This window comes from Nomascus leucogenys, chromosome 17 (genome assembly GCF_006542625.1).
Source record: "Nomascus leucogenys isolate Asia chromosome 17, Asia_NLE_v1, whole genome shotgun sequence".
Taxonomy (NCBI): domain Eukaryota; kingdom Metazoa; phylum Chordata; class Mammalia; order Primates; family Hylobatidae; genus Nomascus; species Nomascus leucogenys.
This window is the reverse complement of record NC_044397.1, coordinates 7858880-7882601: the sequence shown is the minus strand read 5'-3', so window position 1 is coordinate 7882601 and position 23722 is coordinate 7858880. Positions and strand designations below refer to the sequence as shown.

The 23722-nt window shown below is 39.4% G+C and overlaps 1 protein-coding gene and 1 non-coding gene across 2 annotated transcripts in view; both read right to left on the bottom strand.

Moving 5' to 3' along the window:
* Positions 1-3800: 3800 nt before the first annotated feature.
* On the bottom strand, positions 3801-3873 carry LOC115831040. Its single transcript, XR_004026588.1, has one exon. It is a non-coding gene; the product is annotated as a small nucleolar RNA SNORD55/SNORD39 (small nucleolar RNA).
* An 8686-nt stretch (positions 3874-12559) lies between these two features.
* The window catches only part of CDC5L (cell division cycle 5 like), a 57843-nt gene continuing 46680 nt past the window's right edge, over positions 12560-23722 (bottom strand). Inside the window, exons 15-16 of the mRNA XM_030796192.1 lie at positions 13726-13938; positions 12560-12996 (exon numbers count right to left, since the gene is read on the bottom strand). Of these exons, the coding sequence (XP_030652052.1) occupies positions 12892-12996; positions 13726-13938 (318 nt within the window). The 3' untranslated portion in view covers positions 12560-12891. The remainder of the gene's footprint in view (positions 12997-13725; positions 13939-23722) is intronic.

The following is a 23722-nucleotide window of genomic DNA, read 5'->3' as shown; positions in this document are numbered from 1 at the left end:
GGTCAGGAGTTCCAGATCAGACTGACCAATATGGTGAAACCCCCGTCTCTACTAAAAATACAAGATTAGCCAGGTGTGGTGGCACATGCCTGTAATCCCAGCTATTTGGGAGGCTAAGGCAGGAGAATGGCTCAAACCCAGGAAGTGGAGGTTGCTGTGAGCCTAGATCACACTGCTGCACTCCAACATGGGCAACAAGAGAAAAACTCCATCTCAAAAAAAAAAAAAAAAAGAAGAAGAAACCAACACAAGTCAGCTGATGTGTAGGGGCTCTCGCAGGAACCAAGGGAGGTCTGCAGCTAGTTTTCAAGAAGATCCTGAAAGCAAGACTGAAGCCACTAAATTCTCCCTAGGTCTCATCTCTGCCCCTTTCTGGAGACAGCTTTCTTTGTTCCTCCGTCCCCATGAGGAAACGTGGCAGCTCTTCTATTCCTGGCTTTACACATTCATGCCGCCATAAGGGAAACTGAACGCTCTCTTTCAGCTCCAGATTCCCAGTAGAGAGGATGTTATTGGCCCAGAGTAGGTCAAAAGTGTCAAATCAACTATAAAGAAATGGAAGAATAAAGAATTGTTGGGCCCTATTTCATTGTATGAAAATTTCATACAATGAAAATTTAGGGAAATAACTAATTAGAACTGAAGACTTCAGGAAGGCTCCATGGAAGAAGTAGAGCTTATAGTATCTTTTAGGCATACACAAGGAAGCAGGGGGCCTGGTATCCCCATCACTCAGTTGGCTTCACTACCTCCTGCATGTCCATCCCCACTGCCCCATATGGATCCATTACCAGGCTACCCACTGGCATTCTTGGTTGCAAGCCACAGAAACCACTACTGACCAGTCTCAGCACAAAGGGAGTTGATAGCTCATACTCTCTCAGGCAAGCCCGGAGAACCAGGCATGCTGGCTGTGCTGCCCAGAACAATGTCCAAAAGACCCTCTGCAGAATCAGTCCTGCGCCCATTGGGTAGACACCCTGAGGCTCGCACCACCACCACCTCTGCCGGACATTCCTCCGGTGGTGATGGCTGTCTCTGAAACTGCATGCATGGGTCCTTCTGAGCTGGAAGGTGTGGATTCCACACAGCCTGGGCTCCTGTGCATCCCTGGTTCCTGAGCCAAAGTCCAGCAGCACCTGACTGGGGAGTTTTCACTGCCAGGAAGACGAGGAGAGCAAGTTTTCAGCTTCTATGGTAGGAAGCAAGGAGGGGATTCCACAAATGTACCAAGAGACTGTACATACTATGAGGCCGAAACGAATGATGAGCATCGAGTCCAGCCCTGAAATCCTGAACTTCTCCCTGCCCTATCCACCCTAGGGAACCCACAGTGGCTGTTCACATCACCATCCCTTTACTCATGCCTCAACCTAAATGACCTTCTCTCCTCTTTTGCTGGTAAAAGCCCATCTGCCCTTTAGGATAACAAACGCAACCCCACATGCACCACCTGCCCTGTCCAGGCTGCAGCTCCCGCCTGTGTTCCATGGCCCGTTGACTCTTAGCTCTGTTTTACAACCTGCTACGTGATATTGTCACCATGTTGCCACACCTGACCTCCCCTCCCCGCCTGCGGAGCAGACTTACTTCCTCTGAGCCAGGAATCGCATCATTTGTCTTCTGAAGGCAGCGTCTGCAATCATGTGTGCCCTCTGCAAGTTACTGAATCGTATTGGGAAGGCATGGGGAACACTCCTTCTCCATTCCTCTGCTTTCTAAGACAGGGGTTTTCCCTAAACTCTCCTGGCCTCCTGCCTAGAGACGTAGGAGTAACCAGACTGGTGGGTGACAGCCAAAAGCCTAGAGTCCCAGGCCTCTTTCTCCTTTTCTTCTCGTCCTAGACCAGAATGAGGCATCAGCCTGGGTGAAGGAGTCCACTCTGCAAACTCACCCTGGCCCATAAGGGGCAGCTCTGAGGCCCAACGGTGGTGGGCGCTCTAGGAAGCCACTGCTAGCATGAATCTAAGCCCTATCTGCTTTTATCAGTAACCATGTTGATTTTTCATGTTTCTTTCTTCTTGTCTCCTCCTCTCTCTTACTTCATTTAGTCTTTGGTAGGAAGGAAATGGGTCGAATTTGCCCTTTCAAACTTGATCTCCATCCATAAGAGGAAGACAATCGAGTACTTACACTTCTGTTTTGTAAGGATCATATCAGACGAGGAATAGGCAGGTTTAACCTCATCCCTAGTATGTCAGATGGTCACTCAACACAAGCCATTAGAATTAGAGGTACCTACAATGTTTGTTCTATGTACAGATCAGTCTCCAAAAACAACCTCCCTGTTAACCTCCAGATCCATATTTTCCAACACCTGCTTGACGTTTCTACTAACAGCAAACCTTTCATCTTTTCTCCAAAATCAGTTTCTCATGCCACCTTCCGTCAGAGGTATCATCATTGTCCATCAGAGACATATCCAGGCACCAACACCTTCCACTCTGCCTCCCCAAAGCTCTTGAATACACCCCCGCTTCCTTCTCCATTACGCCACCCTCATCACCTGCTCGCAGACTCCTGCAATAACTTCTCACGGCCTTCCTGCCTCAGTCTCTTTTATCCAACCCCGTTACGGGCCCTGCCTACAGGTTAGTCTTCCAAGCACTGCTGGAGGCATTCAAAACAATTCCAGTAAACAGCTCCAAAGACGTGGCACTTTAAAGCCCATCCCAGTGACTCACTGCCTCCTCCACACCCCCTGGAGCCCCCACTAGGGCTGGACGCTCAGGCTTCAGCAGTAAATACGGCGAGCCCCACCCTACACGCTCAGTCTGTTTTCGGGAGGCTTAAATCCCAGGTCGAATGAACCTCTGTTTTTCAGAGAGCATTGATTTGGTTTAGGTTTTTCCCTGCACTTATTTGCTATGGTTTTGTCATCGAGCAAAAGTATTGCTTTTGTTTCATAATCTGCCAGGGATTTTAAGACCCGGTATTGTTTTGGAATTCATCTAGTTCAAAATAAATATTGTTTTTAAAAAAGCAAGTTTGCTTAAAAATAGTGATGACAGTTGAGAATGAACATGTTCTGCTTCTCGGATTTGAAGGTCAAAAAGATCTTAACCCAGTTCTTGGTCCCTCGGTTAAAAGCCATTCCTCTGTTTAACCACCAGATGGCACTGAAGCCGCGGTGGGCTGGACCAGCTGGCTCCAGAGTTTAGGACCACACCCCAAGAGGGCCTGGACAGAGAGGAGATGGGTGGAATTTGGAAGAGATGTCCCACCACTTCCTTAACCAACATACAGGCATGTCACTTTATTTATTTTTTATTTTATTTTGTTTTATTTTGAGACAGGGTCTTGCACTGCTGCTATCTCAGCTCACTGCAACCTCCGCCTCCGGGTTCAAGTAATTCTCCTGCCTCAGCCTCCTGAGTAGCTGAGACTTCAGGCGTGTGCCACCACACCCATCTAATTTTTGTATTTTGAGTAGAGACGGGGTTTCCCCACGTTGGCCAGGCTGGTCTGGAACTCCTGGCCTCAAGTGACCTGCCCACTTCGGCCTCCCACCACACCCAGCCAGCATGTCACTTTAGAATCGATTTTTATTAAAGACAAGAACAAATACTAATAATTGATTACCATCGAAGAAATAGTGGGAAAAAAAACCCACATAGGTGATTTAGAAAATCCCAGTCTGTGGCTCACAGAGTCTGCATGTCATGATTCTCTTTAGTTCCACCTTCTTGTTCCATCTCACCCCCAGAAAATGACACCTTCTACAGAAGCTGGAAAAAAAAAATCCCTCTAGTTTAGTGCCTGTCCCATCTGCATGCTTACCACTAAGATGCTGCCTTCCCTGGGAGCTCAGTTCTCCAAGGCTCAATTCCCCAAGGTGCAATCCCTGAAGCATTTAGTAGCTGTTCATCCACATGGGCTCCTCCTAACTCAGCAAGCAGAGATGAGGTGGCTCGCTCCCGCCAAGCCTCTTGGTTCCCTGCCACTTGAACACTAAAATAAAACATGACCTGGCGCCTGTAATCCCATCACTTTGGGAGGCCCAGGCTGGTGGATCACTTGAGGTCAGAAGCTCAAGACCAGCCTGGACAACATGAGGAAACCCCATCTCTACAAAAAATAATGTGGACAGCTGCCATCCTCCTTTTTCTTCCACCAGATTTTCAGAACCAATCAAGAGAAGCTTGAGGGAAGACACTGGAAATTTCTATGGACGTTTGAAACTTCTAGTCTAGGCAGGGTGCAGTGGCTCACACCTATAATCCCAGCACTTTGGGAGGCTGAGACAGGAGAATCCCGTGAGGCCAGGAGTTCAAGACCAACCAGGGCAACACAGAGAGATCCTGTCATTACAAAAAAACTAACTTCTAGATTTCTTAAGCAAGCAAAGCCTACATCTGGGCAGGTTTTCTTGATCTCTCCTTCCTCAGATGAAGAGTTTTAAAACCCAAACTATAGTTGACAGACTTGACCATTTTTGTGGGGAAGCAGGAAGCTCACCTTGGAGTAATCAAATAACCATCTCCCACATATCCTTTCTTTTATAAATTTTGTGTTTAACAGACAACATGTTAGGAAATGTATGAAATACATATAGATAGTAAAAATCACTACTATAGTGAAGCAAGTTTGACACAGCCATCATCTCACAACTACCCTTCTTGTGTGGCAAGAGCAGCTAAAAGCTACTCATTTAGCAAAAGTCCTGAGTACAATTCAGTATTAACTATAGTGCTCATATTGTACATTAGATGGCTAACTTGTCCATCCTACAGAGCTGCTACTTTGCATCCTTTGAATTAGATCTCCACATTTCCTACTCCCCCAATCCCTGGTAACCACCATTTTCATCTCTATGTATTAGACTTTTTGTTTTTAGATTTCATGTGAGATGGTGCCATATTTTTCTGTGTCTGCATCATTTCACTTAGCATAATGTCCTCTAAGTTCATCCATGTTACAGCAAATGGCAGGATCTCCTTTTTTAAGGCAGAATATTACATCGTGTGTGTGTGCGTGTGTGTTTACACATGAATCTGTCGATGGGCAGTTAGTTGCGCTTCTGTGTTTCCTATTGTGGATAATGCTGCAATGAACATGAGAGACCAGATAGCTTTATGAAGTATGATTGCATTTCCTGTGAGTGTATACCCAGAAGAGGGATTGCTGAGTCTTGTGGTAGGTTTACCTTTTACTTTTTTAGCAACCTCTGTACTGTTTTCCATAATGGATGCACTAATCTACACTCCCACCAACAGCATACAAGGATTCACTTTCTCCACACCTTCTAGTTCCACCTCACCCCCAGCCTGGTCTCAAACTCCTGGCCTCAAGTGACTCTCCCACTACAGCCTCCCAAAACACTTGGATTACAGGCATAGACCACCACACCAGCCAGAATATGTTATCTTAAGAATCGTTAAGGAAGACAAAATATATCTAGAATTCATTAAGTGGAAGGGGATCGTCATGAAGGTCTTCATCTGCATCATCTTCACACCGAGTGGGCCGAGGAGGAGGTGGAAGGGAAGAGGAAAAAGAAAATCCTTGTATAATTAAACTGCAGTTCAAACCCATGTTGTTCAAGGGTCAACCATACTGTCATTTCAACAGGTAAGCAATATAAAAAAATTGAGCTATATTACATTTACTTTCATATTGTCTTCAAAACCCAGTATTTTACACTTAATAGCATACCTCAAATTTTACAACAGCCATGTTTCAGGCACTCAACAACCACGTGTGGCTAGTGGCTCCCATACGGGACAGCACAGCTCTACATGGTACATTAACAAGTCTCTTATAACGGGTAATTTTAATACACATATATTACTAAGTTATTGTCTTCTTTTTTCAAAGAAAAAAATCTTGAGACAGAGCAAAGCTTTCGAAATATTTAAGCCTATCTTTAAAATGTTAGTCTATTAATCATTGAGATTACTAACCTCTCTTCAATGTTTTAGTGAATAGACAACATGTATGGCGTCCCCATGAAGTTACAGCAGAGCTGAAAAATTTGTATCACCTAGTGATGTCATAGCTGTCATAAAGTGTAACACAATTACTTTACTTTTTAAATTTAGTGTAGCCTAAGTGTGCAGTGTTTGTAAGTCTACAGTAGTGTAATGTCCTAGCCTTCACATTCACTCACCACTCATTCACTGACTCACCCAGGGCAACTTCCAGTCCTGCAAGCTCCACTCACGATAAGTGCCCTATACAGGTGCACCATTTAATCTTTTATACCATATTTTTACTGTATATTTTCTATATATATATATATATATGTATACCTAACATAGGTGTGTATGTGTATATGCGTGTATATATGTATATATGTATATGTATATATGTATATGTATGTATATATGTATATGTATATATATGTGTGTATATATATATACACACACATAAACACCTATGTTAGGTATACAAATAGTTGACTGTTACACTTGCCTACAGTATTCAGTACAGTAACATGCTGTACAGATCTGTAGCCTAGGTGTGTGGCAGGCTATATCATCTAGGTTTGTGTAAGTACATTCTTAAGATGCTCCCACAACGACAGAGTCACCTACTAACACATTCCTCAAAAGGTATCCTCCCCATCAAGTGATGAGTAACTGTACTTTCTGATAACAGAGCTGGCTAATGAGCCAGTAGTATACACAAGCCGGATACACTGGACAACAGGATGATTCGCCTCCTGGGCAGGATGGAGTGAGACCATGAGAGATTTCATCACACTACTCAGAACTGTGTGTAATTTAAAAAGCACGGATTACTTCTTTCTTTCTGGAATTTTTGACTTAATATTTTGGGGCCATGCTGACTACAGATTGTAAATCTCAGAAAGTGAAACCTCAAGGGGGGACTACTGTAATATTGCCTGAACTCCCCTCCTTGGCCTTATCTCTGGCAGCAAATGTGCAGAGGAGACCCAAAGAAATAATGTAGGACTGCAGGAAGGATGAGGAACCAAGGAAACACTTTCAACAAATAATCCAATCCCAAGAGGCCAGGCAGAGGTGAAAAACTTGGAACCAAACCCAAAGACTGGCCACCAGGGACAACCAGATGAAATAAACAGCCTTAAATAATGAAATAGGATGCATACCCTAGAGATCCCCCAGAGACATATATAAGCCATCCCATGACCACAGTGTAAAGGAGCTGCTAAAGGAATTAAAATTGGCTCAAACCACTGGTTCATTCTTTACTCAGAAGTCCAGAAAACTACAGGCTTGAGTGTGATTTTGAAAAACAACGGTTATTGTGCCAGCTCCAAATTCACCCTGCTTTATGATACAGGAGTTGTAACCTAGAAACGTTTCCGTTTTGCCAGTGGATCCAACAGCACAGCCACTGAGGGACACAACAAGTGGAAGGGGCTTGACTTCTGGTTCTGGTGCTTTTCCTTCTTGCTCCTACTGTGTCACTGTCAGCATGTGGCTTCCTTGCCACCAGTGGCACCTCTCTCTACCAGGGAGGCGTGGGAGACCCAGTGGTGTGGGTGCTCTGGAGTTCTGCTAACGCCCCAGGAGGCAGGTTTCCTCCAAGTATCACCAGCACCCTCAGCAACTGACTTTCTAGCGAGGTTCCCTGGCACCCTGGCAGCTCAGCAAACTTCTCCACCCACACTCTCTTCAGTGAGATGTGAATCTCAGCCTTTGAGGAGGCGGGAAAGGGCTCTTCCAAGTCCTTCTTCGGTTACTCTCTGTCTGCAGGTAGCAGCTGCTCCCTACATCTGCCATTCCTGTATTATTTAGAGATGTATTTTTCCCTCTTAGTAGTTAACTCCCTACTACTGGTCAGTAATCTTCATATTCAGTCTTCCTTGTTCAAATTACTGGTTTGCTTTCTTTCTCCTGAACAGATCCTAAACCCTGAATGATAGATACCATAATTATTTCTAAGACTTAAAAGATGATGTATATTTTCTAAATCACTAAGAAAATTAAAACTAAGAAATTACAGTCCATTTACGGACATCAGTGAGAAAGTGTAAGACATGATTACAGAAGACTAAAGTCATTAACTAGCATACAAAACAAAACAGACCCTATTAAAAGCCAAACACTCTCGAAATGGTTTGAAATACAAAATTCAACAAGATATGCTGTTTAAGAGACAACTAAAAATTATATGTGAAAGTTGAAAATAAAAGGATAGACAATTTATCATGCAAATATAAGCAAAGAAAGAAGAGAAATTCTAATAACAAAGAAAGTAAAATTCCAGGCAAAAAGCATAAACAAAACAAAAAGGATAGCTTTAGGCCATGAAGTCTTCCTTATGAATTGTATGTAACAGACACAAGTATTTTACACTAAATAACACTATCAAAATACACAAAGCAAAAGCTCTAGAGAAACAAATGAAATAGAGAGAAAGAACTATAATCAGAGACTTTAAGAAAACACTATTATTCTAGGGTATCTATAACAACAATAAGAACATTAAATTTGAATAATTAAGTTGGTTGAATAAATTACACATTCACCTCTGTCCTATACAAACTAAATAAATCTTCATTTATAACATCCATAGAACACTTTTTAAAGATGCTAGGCCCCCAAACCTCAATAAACAGAAACTACATAAACCACATTTTTTTTCCAGAAGGTAAAAATCCTACAACTAGCAAAAAAAAAAAAAAAAAAATTTAAGCCAACCATATGGATATTTTGAAAAAATTATTGAACCAGAAATTTAAAACACAATGATAAACTACTTAGAAAACAAGACTAATACATATCAGAATGGCTGGGATGTGAACATATTTGAACTTAAGAGATAGTTCAAAAGTCTTCAACACATTCATTTGTATACAAGCAAAAAATAAGCATCAGTCTCAAAAAGTCAAAAAAATCTACAGAAAACTAATAAGTCTAAATTGAGAAATTAACATATTTTGAAACAAAATCACAATCGATAAGCCAATCAAAACACTAGTTTTCTGAACAGAAAATATATATCCTTAACAAGTCTAGTCAAGTAAAAAGTGGTAGAATTAAGAGAAGGTAAATTTCCTAGAACTTAGAAATGGCAAAGTTAATAGAAAAGAGATTGCTATTAGAATTTTCTGCTAACAACAGATGTTTATATTTAAACTAAATAAAAATATTTCTTAAAAAGTATACATTACCTAAATTTACTAAATAAACATAAAAGGAAAAATATACTTTAAAACAATTTTTTTAATTTAAAGTTGCTTAAATTTAAAAATAGATAACATAATAGTCACAAAAGAAACTGACAGTTATAAAGAAATTATTTCCAGAAAGCACTGTGAACTCAAAAGTTCTACAAGTACAGACTTTCAACCTTTCATGAACAAATCATTCCCGTGTTATAACTGCTTAATGCACAGAAAAAGATACACAGTTATCCTATTTACTTTAGAGAGCTAGCAAAATCCCAATGTCAAAATACAATAACCAGGCTGGGCATGGTGGCTCACACCTATAATCCTAGCACTTTGGGAGGCCGAGGTAGGTGGATCACCTGAGGTCAGGAATTCAAGACCAGCCTGGCCAACATAGCGAAACTCCGTCTCTACTAAAAATACAAAAATTAGCCGGGTGTGGTGGCACATGCCTGTAGTCCCAGCTACTTGGAAGGCTGAGGCAGAGAATCACTTGAGCCCAGGAGGCAGAGGTTGCAGTGGGCCAAGATTGCACCGCTGCACTCCAGCCTGGGTGATAAAGCAAGACTCCATCTCAAAAAAAAAAAAAGTACAATAGCCCAAAAGACCAATCTCACTAATGTAAAAATGTAAATTTCCTAAATAAAAGATTAGTAAATCAAATTCAGATGCATTTCTAGGGAGGATGCATGGTTGGCCAACATTAAGTCTGCCATCACTATAGTGTGGTTTTTCTTTGATGTCGTTTTTTATTAGACAGCATCATGTCTCTAATATTTCAAAAAGGACTCTCCCTTGTGGTGGTTTCTTTCAGCTTTTTAGCACATTTTATTTCTATCCCAAAGTTACTGAGACTTTAACACGCTTAACACAAGTTTTAACAATACCTTAATGAATGCCTTAACGACCAATACCTTAGTGAACAATACCAGTGTGAATGTTATTTTTATTGTTATTATTTTTTAATAGAGACAGGGTCTCACTATGTTACCCAGGCTAATCTTGAACTCCTGAGCTCAAATGATCCTCCCACTTTGGCCTCCCAAAGTGCTAGGATTACAGGCATGACTCACCGCCCCTGACCTCAGTGTGAATGTTAAAATAGTCACCAAAATCGCTGCATGGTGCTGGTAAAGAATCCTGGGCTTTACAGGATACTAACAAAGGATAACAGTGTGTCTGTTCACCATTTCAAGTGGCACTGCTACCTAGCAAATGCATATGCAGTTTACAATGCACCAGTTTTGAAATTTTGTAATTCCTGCCAATTTTTTTAGGCTACAAGTATGTGAATTACTTCAAATTTTGAAAACAAAGTGAGCCTTTATTAATATTAGATCAACTTTTAAATCCATATAATTCAAGACTACAAAAAATGCAAATAAACTATAAATCCTTTAAAATTTCTTTTAAAAATTAATCTACCTGATTCCAGGAGTGCAAAGATTATTTAATGTGGGAAAATCTATTAATATACCTCATCAAAACATCAAATGAGAAAAATTATATGAATGCTTTAATAGATGCCCAAATGGTATATTGCTTCAAGTTCCAGAGCCATTTCTAATTCAAACTCTTTAAAAACTAAAAGGGAGACACTGTCTTTCAGATAAAGACTATCTAACTCCCAACAGCAAACTTAAAAGTAAAAAGTATGGACATTCCCATTAAAATAAGAAAAAAAAAAAATGTCTAACATCATTATTGTTATTTAACATTGTCCTAAACATTTCAGATAACAAAACATGCAATAAAAGTGAAATAAAACTATCAGAAGAAACACTATCATTATTCACTGATGATACTGAAGTTTTTCCTAGAAAACCCAGAACTTACTGAAAAAGGTATTTGAATTAAGTGACTACATACCAGGAAAATATCAATTTATGGTCTGATAAGACTATTAAGTATATACCTATCATGTCTCTCCACATATCTCCACTACTATTACCTATTAACCTCCACTACTATTACCTATTACACTATTATTTTTTTGTCTGGATCACTGCATCAGGCTCCTAAATGGACTGGCTTCCCTATCTCCAGCCTGGTGAGATTTTACACCCTAAGGAGATAGTGATGTTTCTAAAACCAAATCTGATCATGTCATTCCTTTGCTTAGATCTTCTCATCGATTCTTATCATATTTAAAGTAAGATCCAAATTCCTTATTATAGCCTTATTTATGTGGCTCTATACAACAAGGCCTTATATACAGAAATGCCATTCTTGACGCTCTAGCCACATTGTCCTTTTTGTTCCTCAAACATATAAAAGAGGCTTTATGTTTGCTATTCACTCCACCTAGGATGTTCTTTCCTTGAATCTCACAAGGATAACCCATTCTAAAATGTCAATCACATGTTATCTTAAATGTTACTTCTTTAAGAGGTCTCTTTGGCCGTGCAGCTGATAGTGGTACAGTGCAGCATAGCACAGTGGTATAGTGGTGAGCACAGCTGCCTTCCAAGGGGTCTCTTTGATCGTCCAGTCTAAAATAGCCACTCATTCACTATCTCATAATCACCCTACTTTAATTTCCTCCATAGAATCTAAAACTCATGGTCTGATACCTTCCCTGTATATACTTAGTATCTCCTCCCCACTAATGTCACCTCCAGGAGGGCAAGAACTCTGTCTTAATAACTGCTTATCTCCAATACTTAAGTAAGTGTCTGACACATAAGAATCACCAAATAAACATTTGGATTTTAACTGTCTGTCATTCTCAAAAGACTATAAGCTCTACTAAACAAGAACTAGGCCTATTTTGTTCATTGTTCTCTCTCTAAGACTCTGGCACAGGGTATACATTCAGTATCGAATGAATGAATGAATGAATGAATGAATCCTTTCCCTTCCCTTCCTATAGTCCCTAGTATTCTAAGACTGGGCAAACGTTTTTGGTGATCTCAAAACATTGCTGGCCTATAATGAGCTTGTAGCTGATACTGTAACTAAATCAATTTATATGAATTATTATAAAATTAAATATCTTCACCTCTATCCATTCCCCAAATTCTACACTGATGTAACTGACTTCTTACGCTAAACATAGAGCTTTAAGTTTGATGGCCTTCTTGAAATTAACTTTTAAAATGCCTTTGTCAAAAAATACTTACAAGAAAATAATGGGACAAGGAAAGTTAAATCTTTTAAGCCCTGACCCATAAATTATTTAAGTAGCTGGCAGAGAAGAGACCTTCTTTAAAGTGATATTAAAAAAAAAATTTGAGGTACTAAAAAGTTAATCTAACTTGTCAGTGTATACAGAAATGACCACTCTTTGCTGAAACTAACAAAGCCACAAAGAACTGCCTCTTAAGTGTTTAAGATACTGCATCACCATTTTGATTACCCAAGAGTTACTCATTAAATATGACACAGAGTACATAGCTGCTGGTTTGCGGGCACTCTTAAGTATCTAATTACTTCAAACAAAAGGCTACATTCTCAATTTTTTATATTTTGTTTTTATTCAAGAGTTACTCACAGGCAGCACTTTAAAATTAGGCTTTTTAAATTAAAGGCCAAAACTAAAAAAGTTTGCAAATGTGACATTGCTAAAAGAATGATAGCCTTAATAATTTAAACTCTAAAATGTCCGTCCTGTGGAGTTAAGGTCTTTATACACAGAATGTGTAAGATCGATATCATTTAAAATAAACAACTGAAAAACCACAGATGGTGGATAAATTTGTCAATGAAGATAAACATCAGTTTTAGCCTTCTAGAGTATGAAAACTGGCAATTAATTAATCCTGTGACAGAATATAAACTGTACTTCAGAATTTTGACTTTAAAGTCTCTTTCTCCAGCAGCAAATCGGCATATCTATGTTGAAGTTCCTTTTCTCTTTCTTGCTGTCGCTGAACGTCTTCTTTTAGACACTTAAAGAAAGAAAAAGTAATTATTTTAGATGTAAACTATACTGAAAAAAAATCTACAGTACTTTACTATCTTAAAAACCAGCTGAATTAAATCATGATTCTTAAGAGGTAAATATTTCTCAAAGAGAAACAAACATATCAAATACTTTTGCTATAAAACCAGTATCACAGCCATTCTTTGGTCATATGAAATCCTGCTGCTACTTCAAATAAACAAACCACTATGTCTTAACAATACCCCCAAATACACTTCAGGAAGCCCTGACTGCCCTTTAGCTGGACAGGAGCTATTATGCACATTTGGGAGATAAATTCAATCCAAACCTTGTCAAAGGTATTTGATGGTTTAGGAGGACTACCTATGTTCCCAGTAACCTACGTTATAAAACAAAAAGATACTGGTTTAGTTTCCCCTCACAGAGCTACATGAATGGGATGCAATTAAGTTTCAAGGGGACAAATTACAAGGGCTAAGTATCCATTTCACAGTGTATCTACATATGAAACAGAAAATGAGTAAGGGGAGGCCTTTGTATCTACAACTTGCCTGGTCTATCCATCTACACAGAGGCAATTCTAGATTAGAAAGTCAAACACTTTAGGTTCTCATTTTTAAAAGCCTGACAGTACCAACTTCAGAGACAGTCTACATAGGAGAAGTAAAAGAGGACAGCTCTGATGATTCTTTGCAGCACTCTTTTTAAGCAACAGTTCAATATATAACGTTACCTCTAGCCTCCGGGGAATAGCAGAATCTTCATGTTTCTTGAGTTCTTCAAAAGTGCGTAACTCCAAGTGAGCCTGTTCAATTTGGTCCCATAAGTCATTCAACTGTTTCATGAGCCCCATAGCACGAGACTGGTAACCCCCAAGCAAAATTTTCATCTTCTTTTCCATCTTTGCAGCTCTCTTGGCTTCTGTCGTCATGTGACCCCTGTTTATCTGGAGAGCAGGGGAAGATCACCTCAGCATACATGAGAAAAGCAGGCTACTAAATAACAGGGCTGAAAAGGTATTATTCGTTCATGTACGTGCCTCAAAGCAAAAATACACTAGAACTCCTTATAGCTCAATTACTGTAACAAAATATCAAGCTTAAGAAGGATTCATTTTGCACCTAAAGGGTTTTATAGGTGAATCCCAAATAATCTATAATCTATTTATAATAATTTGACCCATGATTGAACTTCAAAGAGGGCTTGAATGTCACAGTATGGGAAAAACTAATGTCTACTTTCTGAAAACGACTCCTGCTATCATTCAACTTATTTATTTTGGGACTAGCTGCAAGCCATCTTCATCATCTATATCCCAAAAATGTACTTCTGGGAGTCTGTTGACACATCAAGACCCCAACTTTTACAGTTCCCATCCAAGGGCCTGCATCCTAAATCTCCTGGCTCTGGGAGCTGAGGGATCTAGTGCAAGTCTTCCTAGATCACTAAATCCCTAGAACAAAGAGATACTTTTAATCAAGCATGCAAAGTATTTTCAGGGACTACACCCTTTGGGGGCAGTGCAGAGAAGCAGTGAAGAACGTGAAGCTCCACATTTCTCCCTGGAAGGGGCTCATGGCACAGTCTTTCAGTGGCTACTCGACAGCCTGGCTTTTAACTTGCATGGGGGAGTTAATCGGACAGTGCAGAAGTAGCCTTCTGGCAGCCTAAGCAGCAGCTGGACACTTTCCGAGCCTTTCCCCCTGGCCTGCCCCAGCAGTAACTCTAGGCCTACCAATTCCTCCTAGAAGGAGTTTGTCCACACATCAAATGCCTCAATTTGCACAGCATCCACCCAAAGGACTATATCCTAAATCTCCTAGATGTGGTAACGGAAGAGACTAAGCATATGCATGTCTCTCTAGATCAAAAAACAAGGAGGTGGTTTTAAACAGGTGTGCAAATACTTTCTAGGGCTACACTCCCTGGGAGCAGTGAAGAAAAGAGTCTGGAACATGTAGCTCTCATTTTCTCTCCAAAAAGGGTTTATAACTGCCTACTCTTCCAGGGGCTACTTGACAGCCTGGCCTCTAACTTGCAACTGAGAGCTAACGGGGGAGACAAACAGTACCCCTCAGGCAGCCTGAGCAGGAACCTGGCATATCCTGAGCCTTTCCCCCAGCACATCCCACTGATAATTCCAGGCCTACTTATTCTTCCTAAAAGGAGTCTGTCCACAGACTGAGTGCCACACTTTTATAGCTCCACACAGACAAGGGACTGTACCCTTCACAACCTATGCTCTGGGAAGTGACAGGGCTTTGCATTTCTGAATCTCCCTAAACCACAGAAAACAGAGGTGGACATAACTACAAGCCCACTTCCAGCAGATATCTCCCCAGGATCATAGAGTGCAGCCACAATACAAGCATAGGCATTTGCCACAGAGACGGCTTAGTGTAGAGAAGGTGGAATAATCAAGCACTTGACTTCAACATGATGACAGAAGGAACTAGGACACATACCCAACACCTCAACCTTCCCAGCTACATCTAAGCATCTGGCTTCTACCTTACTGATCACAGGGTACTGATGGAATATGGCACCAAGAATAGAAACAACAGTCTGAACAAATACAAAGATTTTCTTAAAATCTCTAGCTGGATGAATTGGTGAGATCCTTCTGCTACACAAGGCCGGTCTAAGAAGACTGAGGGAAAAAAAAAAGAAGACTGAGAGAGGCAGCTGTCTCATGTAATGCACAGAAACCAACACAGAGAGAGTCAAGAACAATTAAGAAATAGGAAAATATATTCCAAAAAAAAAGGAACAAAATAAATCAATAGAAACCAACTCAAGTGAACTGGAGATATATGATTTACCCAACGGGAAATTCCAAATAATGGTCACAAAGATGCTCACCGAGGTCAAGAGAGCAATGCAAGAACAAACTGAGAACTTCCACAAAGAGACAGAAAATATTAAAAAGTACCAATGAGAAAACATAGATCTGAAAAATACTAAAACTGAACTGAAAAATTCAATATAGGGATTTGACAGCAGACTAGATCAAGCAGATGAAAGGATCAGTAAACTACAAGACAGGTCACTGGAAACCATCTAATCTCAGGAGCAAAAAGAAAAAATAATGAAAAAGAGTGACTTAAGAGACTTATGAGACACCATCATGGAAAACAACTTATGCATTATCAGGTGCCAGAAGGAGAAAAGAACAACTAACATATTCAAAGAAATAATGGCAGAAAACTACCCAAGGGTTGGGAAGGAAATGGAAAGCTAGATCCAGGAAGCCCAAAAGACACCAAATAAGATATATTCAAAGAGACCCACCAAGACACATCACAATTAAAATGTCAAAAACTAATGGCAGAGTATTGAAAACCACAAGAAAAAAGCATATCACCATGTATAAAGGAACCTCCATAAGACTATCAGAGAATTTCTCAGCAGAAACCTTTCAGGCCAGAAGGGAGTGGGATGATATATTTAAAACTGAACTATAAACTAAACTAAAGGGAAGGAAGGAAGGAAGGAAGGAAGGAAGGAAGGAAGGAAGGAAGGAAGGAAGGAAGGAAGGAAGGGAGGGAAGGAAGGGAAAGAAAGAAAGAAAGAAAGAAAGAAAGAAAGAAAGAAAGAAAGAAAGAGAGAGAGAGAGAAAAAGAAAGAAAGAAAGAAAGAAAGAAAGAAAGAAAGAAAGAAAGAAAGAAAGAAAGAAAGAAAGAAAGAAAGAAAAGAAGAGAGACAGGGACAGGACAGGACAGGAAAGGACAGGATGGGACAGGACAGGTCAAAGGACAGGACAGGACAGGAGAGGAGAGGAGAGGAGAGGAGAAGAAAGAAAAAGAAAGAGAAGAAAGACAGAAAAAACTGCCAACCAAGAATACTATACCCAGCAATCCTACGTTTCAAAACCAAATGGATAATAAAGACCTTCTCAATCAGAAGCTGACTTTATCACCACCAGACCTGCCTTACAGGAAATGCTAAAAGGAGTTATTCAAGCTGAAGGAAGAGAACACTAATTAGTAACATGAAAATATATTAAAGTATAAAACTTTTTTTGTACATTTTGGATATTAACCCCTTATCCAGGCCAGGGCATGGTATGTACATTGTCATATCCAAACATTCTAATACTCTAACAGCAGTGAGTAAATCAATTATATCTCTAGTATAAAGGTTATAAGGCAAAACTATTAACAACTAAAGTGCAACAATTTGTTAAGGGAATAAATATTACATAAAAATTTTAAGTATAACATCAGAAACACAAAATATGGCAGAAAGGGGTGTTAAAAGTGTAGTTTGTGTATGCAATTCAAATTGTTATCAACTTAAAATACCCTGTTATATAAGCTGTTTTATGTAAGCCTCAAGCTAACCACATAGCAAAAGTCTGTAACAGACAGACAAGAGATAGATAAAATCCAAAGCATACCACTACAGAAAGCCATTAAGACACACACACACACACACAAACACACACACACACACACACAAGCAAGAGAGGAGGAATAGAACAAAGGATCTATAAACAGAAAACAACTGGCACTGGTTAAGTCCTCACCTATTAATAATTACTCTGTAAATGGATTACATTCCCCAATCAAAAGGCATAGAGTAGGCCAGGCATGGCGGCTCACGCCTGTAATCCTAGCACCTTGGGAGGCCGAGGTGGGTCTATCATGAGGTCAAGAGATCAATACTATTCTGGCCAACACAGTGAAATCCTGTCTCTACTAAAAGTATAAAAATTAGCCAGGCATGGTGGCGGGGACCTGTAGTCCCAGCTACTCAGGAGGCTGAGGCAGCAGAATAGCTTGAACCCAGGAGGCAGAGGTTGCAGTGAGCCCAGATTGCGCCACTGCGCTCCAGCCTGGCGACAGAGTGAGGCGCCGTCCCAAAAAAAAAAAAAACAAACAAAAAAAAGGCATAACTATTAATAAAAAGAACAAGAACTTTTTAATCAATAAAAAGAATAAGACCTCACAAAGTGCTGGGATTACAGGTGTGAGCCACCACGCCCGGCCTGGATAAGGGATTAATATCCAAAATATACAAACAAACAAACTCAAACTACTCAATAAAAAACAAGTAACCCTATTTGTAAAATGGGGAAAGGACGTGAATAGACATTTCGCAAAAGACGACATACAAGTGGTCAACAGGTACATGAAAAAAATGCTTAACATCTCTAATCATCAGAGAAATGCAGATCAAAACCATAATAAAGTATTACCTTACACCTGTTAGACTGGTTATTTAAAAAAATGAAAAACAGTATGTGTTGGCAAGGGATGTGGAGAAAGGGAACCCCTGTTCACTGTTGGTGGTATTGTAAATTAGTACAGCCATTATGGAAAACAGTATGGAGGTTCCTCAAAAAACTGAAAACAGAATTATCATTCAATCCAGCCATTCCACTTCTGGGTATACATATCCAAAGGAACTGAAATCAGCATGTCAAAGAGATGTCTGTACTTCCATGTTCTTTACAGCATTATCCACAACAGCCAAGATATGGATTTTTAAAATATAGTATACACATACAATGGAATACTCTTCAGTCTTTAAAAAACAGGAAATCTTGTTATTTGCAACAACAGATGGACATAGAGGACATTCTGCTAACTACGATAAGCCAGGCACAGAAAGCCAAATACCGTATGACGTAACGTGTATATGGAATCTAGAAATGCTAATCTCATAGAAGTAGAGGTACAATGGTGGCTACCAGAGGATAGTGGGGTAAAGGGTAGACAGGGAAAGGGGAGATGTTGGTCAAAGATACAAAGTTTCAGTTAGGAAGAATAGGTTCTGGTGATCTATTACACAGCATGGTAATCACAGAATCATGTTTATTTCAAAATAGCTAAAAGAAGGGACTTTTAGGCTGGGCATGGTGGCTCACACCTGTAATCCCAACACTTTGGGAGGCTGAGGTAGATGGATCACTTGAAGTTAGGAGTTCACAACCAGCCCTGCCAAGATGGTGAAACGCCATCTCTACTAAAAATACAAAAATTAGCCAGGCAAGGTGGCACACACCTGTAGTCCCAGCTACTCCGGAGGCTAAGGGGGGAGAATCGCTTGAACCCAGGAAGCAGAGGTTGCAGTGAACCTAGATCACACCACTGCACTCCAGCCTGGACGACAGAGCAAGACTCCATAGCAAAAAAAAAAAAAAAAAAAACGGATTTTAAATGTTCTCTCCACAAATAAACGGTATGTATTTGAGGAGATTAATATGTTAATTAGCTGATTTAATCACTTCACATATGTGTATGGAAAAATCACATCTTACTCCACAAATATATGCAATTATTATTTGTCAATTAAAATAGAACTTTAAAAAATATGGCCAGGTGCAGTGGCTCACAACTGTAATCCCAGCATTTTGGGAGGCCACGGCGGGCAGATCACCTGAGGTCAGGAGTTCGAGACCAGCCTGGCCAACATGGCAAAACCCCATCTCTACTAAAAATACAAAATTTAGCCAGACATGGTGGCACACACCTGTAGTCCCAGCTACTCGGGAGGCTGAGACAAGAGAATCACTTAAACCCAGAGGCAGAGATTGCAATGAGCCAAGATCAGGCGACTGCACTCCAGCCTGAGCAACAGACCAAGATTCCATCTCAAAAAAAAAAAAAAAGAAAAGTCTAAGTCAAGCCCATGGGAGGTGGAGGCAAGGGAGTAACACTGCATGTATGTGCCTTACAAACATGAGATGGATCTAAAATTAAATAAAGAAGCTCCTTTAAAACCATTCATTTCTTCAGATTTTTATAAAAGTTAAGCTTTTATTCCTCTGCAATTTACTTGAACAATAAATTCATGAAAACTGTTAATGTACTTTATAAATGAACCTCTGATAAATCAAACCAAGTTCCATGGCAATGATTATATGTCTCCTAAGGGAGTTAGGATATACTGGTTGAAGGCAGGCAGCACAGTACAGTGGGGTAAGAGTGAGTCACTCTTACAACCCAGCACTGCTGCCCAGCTGTTTTGAGCTGATGTGAGTTATTTAACCTATGTGTCTCCATTTCTCCATCAGTAAAATGGCAGTCATTGCTACAAGTTGTTATGAAGCTTAAATAAGATCATAGACATAAAAAGCCTCAGCTGCCCAGTGCCCGGCACAGAATAAGCAGTCAATAAATGTCAGGTTTGATTACGATTATTATTTTCCAGATACTAAGAGTTCAAACATTTTGCCCTTTTCCCTAATAACTAAGGGAGAAAAAGGATGAGGCTTTAAAAGCTTCACTAAAATTCCAACTTCAATGTAAGTCTACGTAGACCCTTTCCTGGAAACACAGCAAGGAAAAACAGCTGGTCCTTCTTTTAAGTGAGGAGTTTGCCCCTTGCGGACCACAAGACCAAGTAACACACACTGGACCTCTGTCCTACAGTGTAAAAATAGTGTTAGAACACGGACTCGCGGTGCTTCCCAACTCTATGGGAAGATTTTCTAACCCTGAAGTTCAAATGAGGTTAAGGAAGTTTCTAAGTAATTCCACTCCCCGTATTTCCCAAGAGAAATGAAAACATGTCCACACGAAAACCTGTACACGAATGTTCACAGCAACATTATTCATAATAGGTAAAAGTAGAAGCAACCCAAATATCCATCAGCTGATAAATGGATAAACAAAATGTGGTATTATCCACACAGTGGAATGGTACTCAGCCATAAAAAGAAATACTAATATATGCTACCACATGGATGAACTTTGAAAACATTATGTTAAATCAAAGAAGCCCGTCACAAAAGACCACATATTATATGATTCCAGTTATGTGAAATATCCAAAATAGGCAAATCTACAGATACAAAAAGTAGATTAATGGTTGCCTAGGGGTGAGCACGTTCTGGGGAATGGGGAGTAACTGCTGATACAGAATCTCTTTCTGAGGTGATGTAAACGTTCTAATAATGGTTGCACAACTATGTGAATTTACTAAAAGCCGCTGAACTATACACTTTAAATGGTCTTACCTTTATGGTATGTAATTTATATCTCAGTAAGGATATTATAAAAATAAGGTATACAAGGAGTAGAAACATTACCTCCACAGGAGAAAAAAAAAATTCCTCATCTTCAATTCTTATGGATACAAAATGCAAAAATATTTTTCCCCAGAAACCAAAAGCAGTACTTTCTAAGTTCTAGAAAGGCAGTAGTGGGATGGAGTTAGAGTTTAAAAAAAAAAAAAAAAAAAGACAAAACTTCCGCCACATAAATTTTACAATACCTTCAAAGAGAGAAAACGATAATTTGTACTCACTCTCTTCCACTTCAAATATTTCTGGAGTATGTCTTTTTAAGCCAGTGGTTTTCAACCACAGCTAAACTTCAGAATTGCCAGTGGAGTTTTTAAAATCTACCAGCACCAGTGCCCTAACTCCAGATACTCTGATTTAAATGGCCTCAGATCTCTGTGTCCTTAAAAACTCCCGTATGATTCTAATAGGCAATTCGGATGTCAAACTCTGTTTCAGCCAGTCATTACAGAAGCTAGCTAGCAGTTGTTTTCTCAACTATACCTACCAAAAAGTCTTCATTTCCAATAAGATATGAACAACTAAATCCATCAAGTTATATTCAAGTTCCTTATTCTATAATTTAACATGTTCAGCCAGGCAACAGTGGTTCACGCCTGTAATCCTAGCACTTTGGGAGGCCAAGGCAGGTGGATCACTTGAGCCCAAGAGTTCCAGACCAACCTGGACAACAGAGTGAAACACTGTCTCTCAAAAAATACAAAAATTAGCCAGACATAGTGGCACATGCCTGTGGTTCCAGCTACTTCGGAGACTGAGGCGGGAATCACCCAAGCCTGGGAGGTTGGAGGCAGCAGTGAGCCGTGATCACACCACTGCACTCCAGCCTGGTCAACAGAGAAAGACCCTGTCTCCAAAAAAGAAAAACAATTCAGCATGTTCTAAGAATACCCATTATTACATACTCCAATCACATCTGGATTCAAACATACATTCCAAAATCTTAAGAGCAAAGAATTTCAAATTAATACATATAATGCTTTTTAAAAATCAGTCATACGAATTAACATTTTCATTGATAACTCAATTAACTATACACTGTGCTCCACGGATAGTCCATTTCCAATTTGGTTTAACAGCATAATATCTATACTCAGAAACTGCTTAATTAGTCATCAAGGTACATTTAGTATTATGAGTACCCTGTATCTTGGAATTACCTCACCTCATCCAATGGAGTCATTTATTATTCTCAACCCATCAGAGATTTTAAAACTTCAAAGTTGTTAGCTTTCATTTAATGCCAACAATTTTATTTCATTTAGCTCAAGCTTTATAAGTCTTCTGGCTCAAATATTGTGCTAAGGTTCCAAGCAAATATGGACATAAATTGTACAAAAATTAACTTAAGCACAGAAAAAAATTAATTTAGCCAAATAACTATATAGTCATTAAACATATAAAGAAGAAATGGAATACAGCTTTTAATATTCAAGTTGAACTTAGTCATCTTATGCCTGTCATTTGATTATTAAAACATGAAGGAAGGTATCTGCATGCTTTGTAAAATGCTCAACCTGTGACTACTCAATATGCTTTAAGAGGAAAAATCCTAACCTACAGTTTCTGGTCTTTTTCAAGCCAATAAACCTCAAGCATGAAATGTACATGCATACAGGGACAGGACTAGCTTAAATCAGCCCAGCTCCTCCCAACACCCATCCACACACAGAAACAACACTGAGGCACAAGACAGTATAAAACTTTATTTCCTAAAATTCAAAGAAAAAGGGAAAATCAGACTCAGATTTAACCAGTCAGATTTCTAAATTAATTTTTTTAAACAAGCACTAGCAACTGCCCTGATGGACACCTTACTTTAGAAACCACCACACTGTGCTTTAAATATGTACTGGCACAAAATTTCTAATAGTCTTAAATAAAATGAAGTTCACTATCACTAATAGGAATTTAAAATAGACCGACACTTGATACAATTAAAGCTGACTTGATCAAATATGAAAGGGTAAACTTCAATTCAAAGCAGGAAATTAAGAATATATCCACATACAAATCGGTAGGAACACCAAGCTGACAAATTTCACGCATCGTTAATTCTATTTCATAATATGCTATCTAAAATTTGCTTCAAAATAATAGTGGAAGGGGGAATAACAGGGGAAACAAGAGTGGCTATGATTGATGACTGTCATAGCTGGGTGAGAATACAGGAGGATTCATTACACCAGTATACTTTGGCGTACATTTGAAAATTCTTATAATAAAAGATTTTTTAAAAGTCAAATTCAATACTGTATCTACTCTAAAGGCTACTTTCTCAAGACCATACACCACAAACCATGAAACATCAATGTAATGAAATATAATAAGACATTAAAATTTACAAATATGTCAACTATTTCAACACACCAAAATGTATACATGAAATGTTACATTAAAATCCACATTGATGTAAAATCTGTTTACACTAACCAAAATCTGAGTTCTAAGCTTCACTCAGTACAACAGTCTCTCTCCTAAAATCAGCCCATGTCTCAAATTTCAGACATTCCTCAAAATTTACAGAATATAAAAACTTAGCCACCCGATTGTTTAAAGTGAGGTTAGTTCCTAATATCTTATAGTATCAAACCAAGTATAATCCAATTTAGGTAGCTCTAAGGGTGATATAGACTTGAAGAGACATGGGAGGAGAATTCTCATTTACTAAAACCTGCTATTTGCTAATCATATAGTA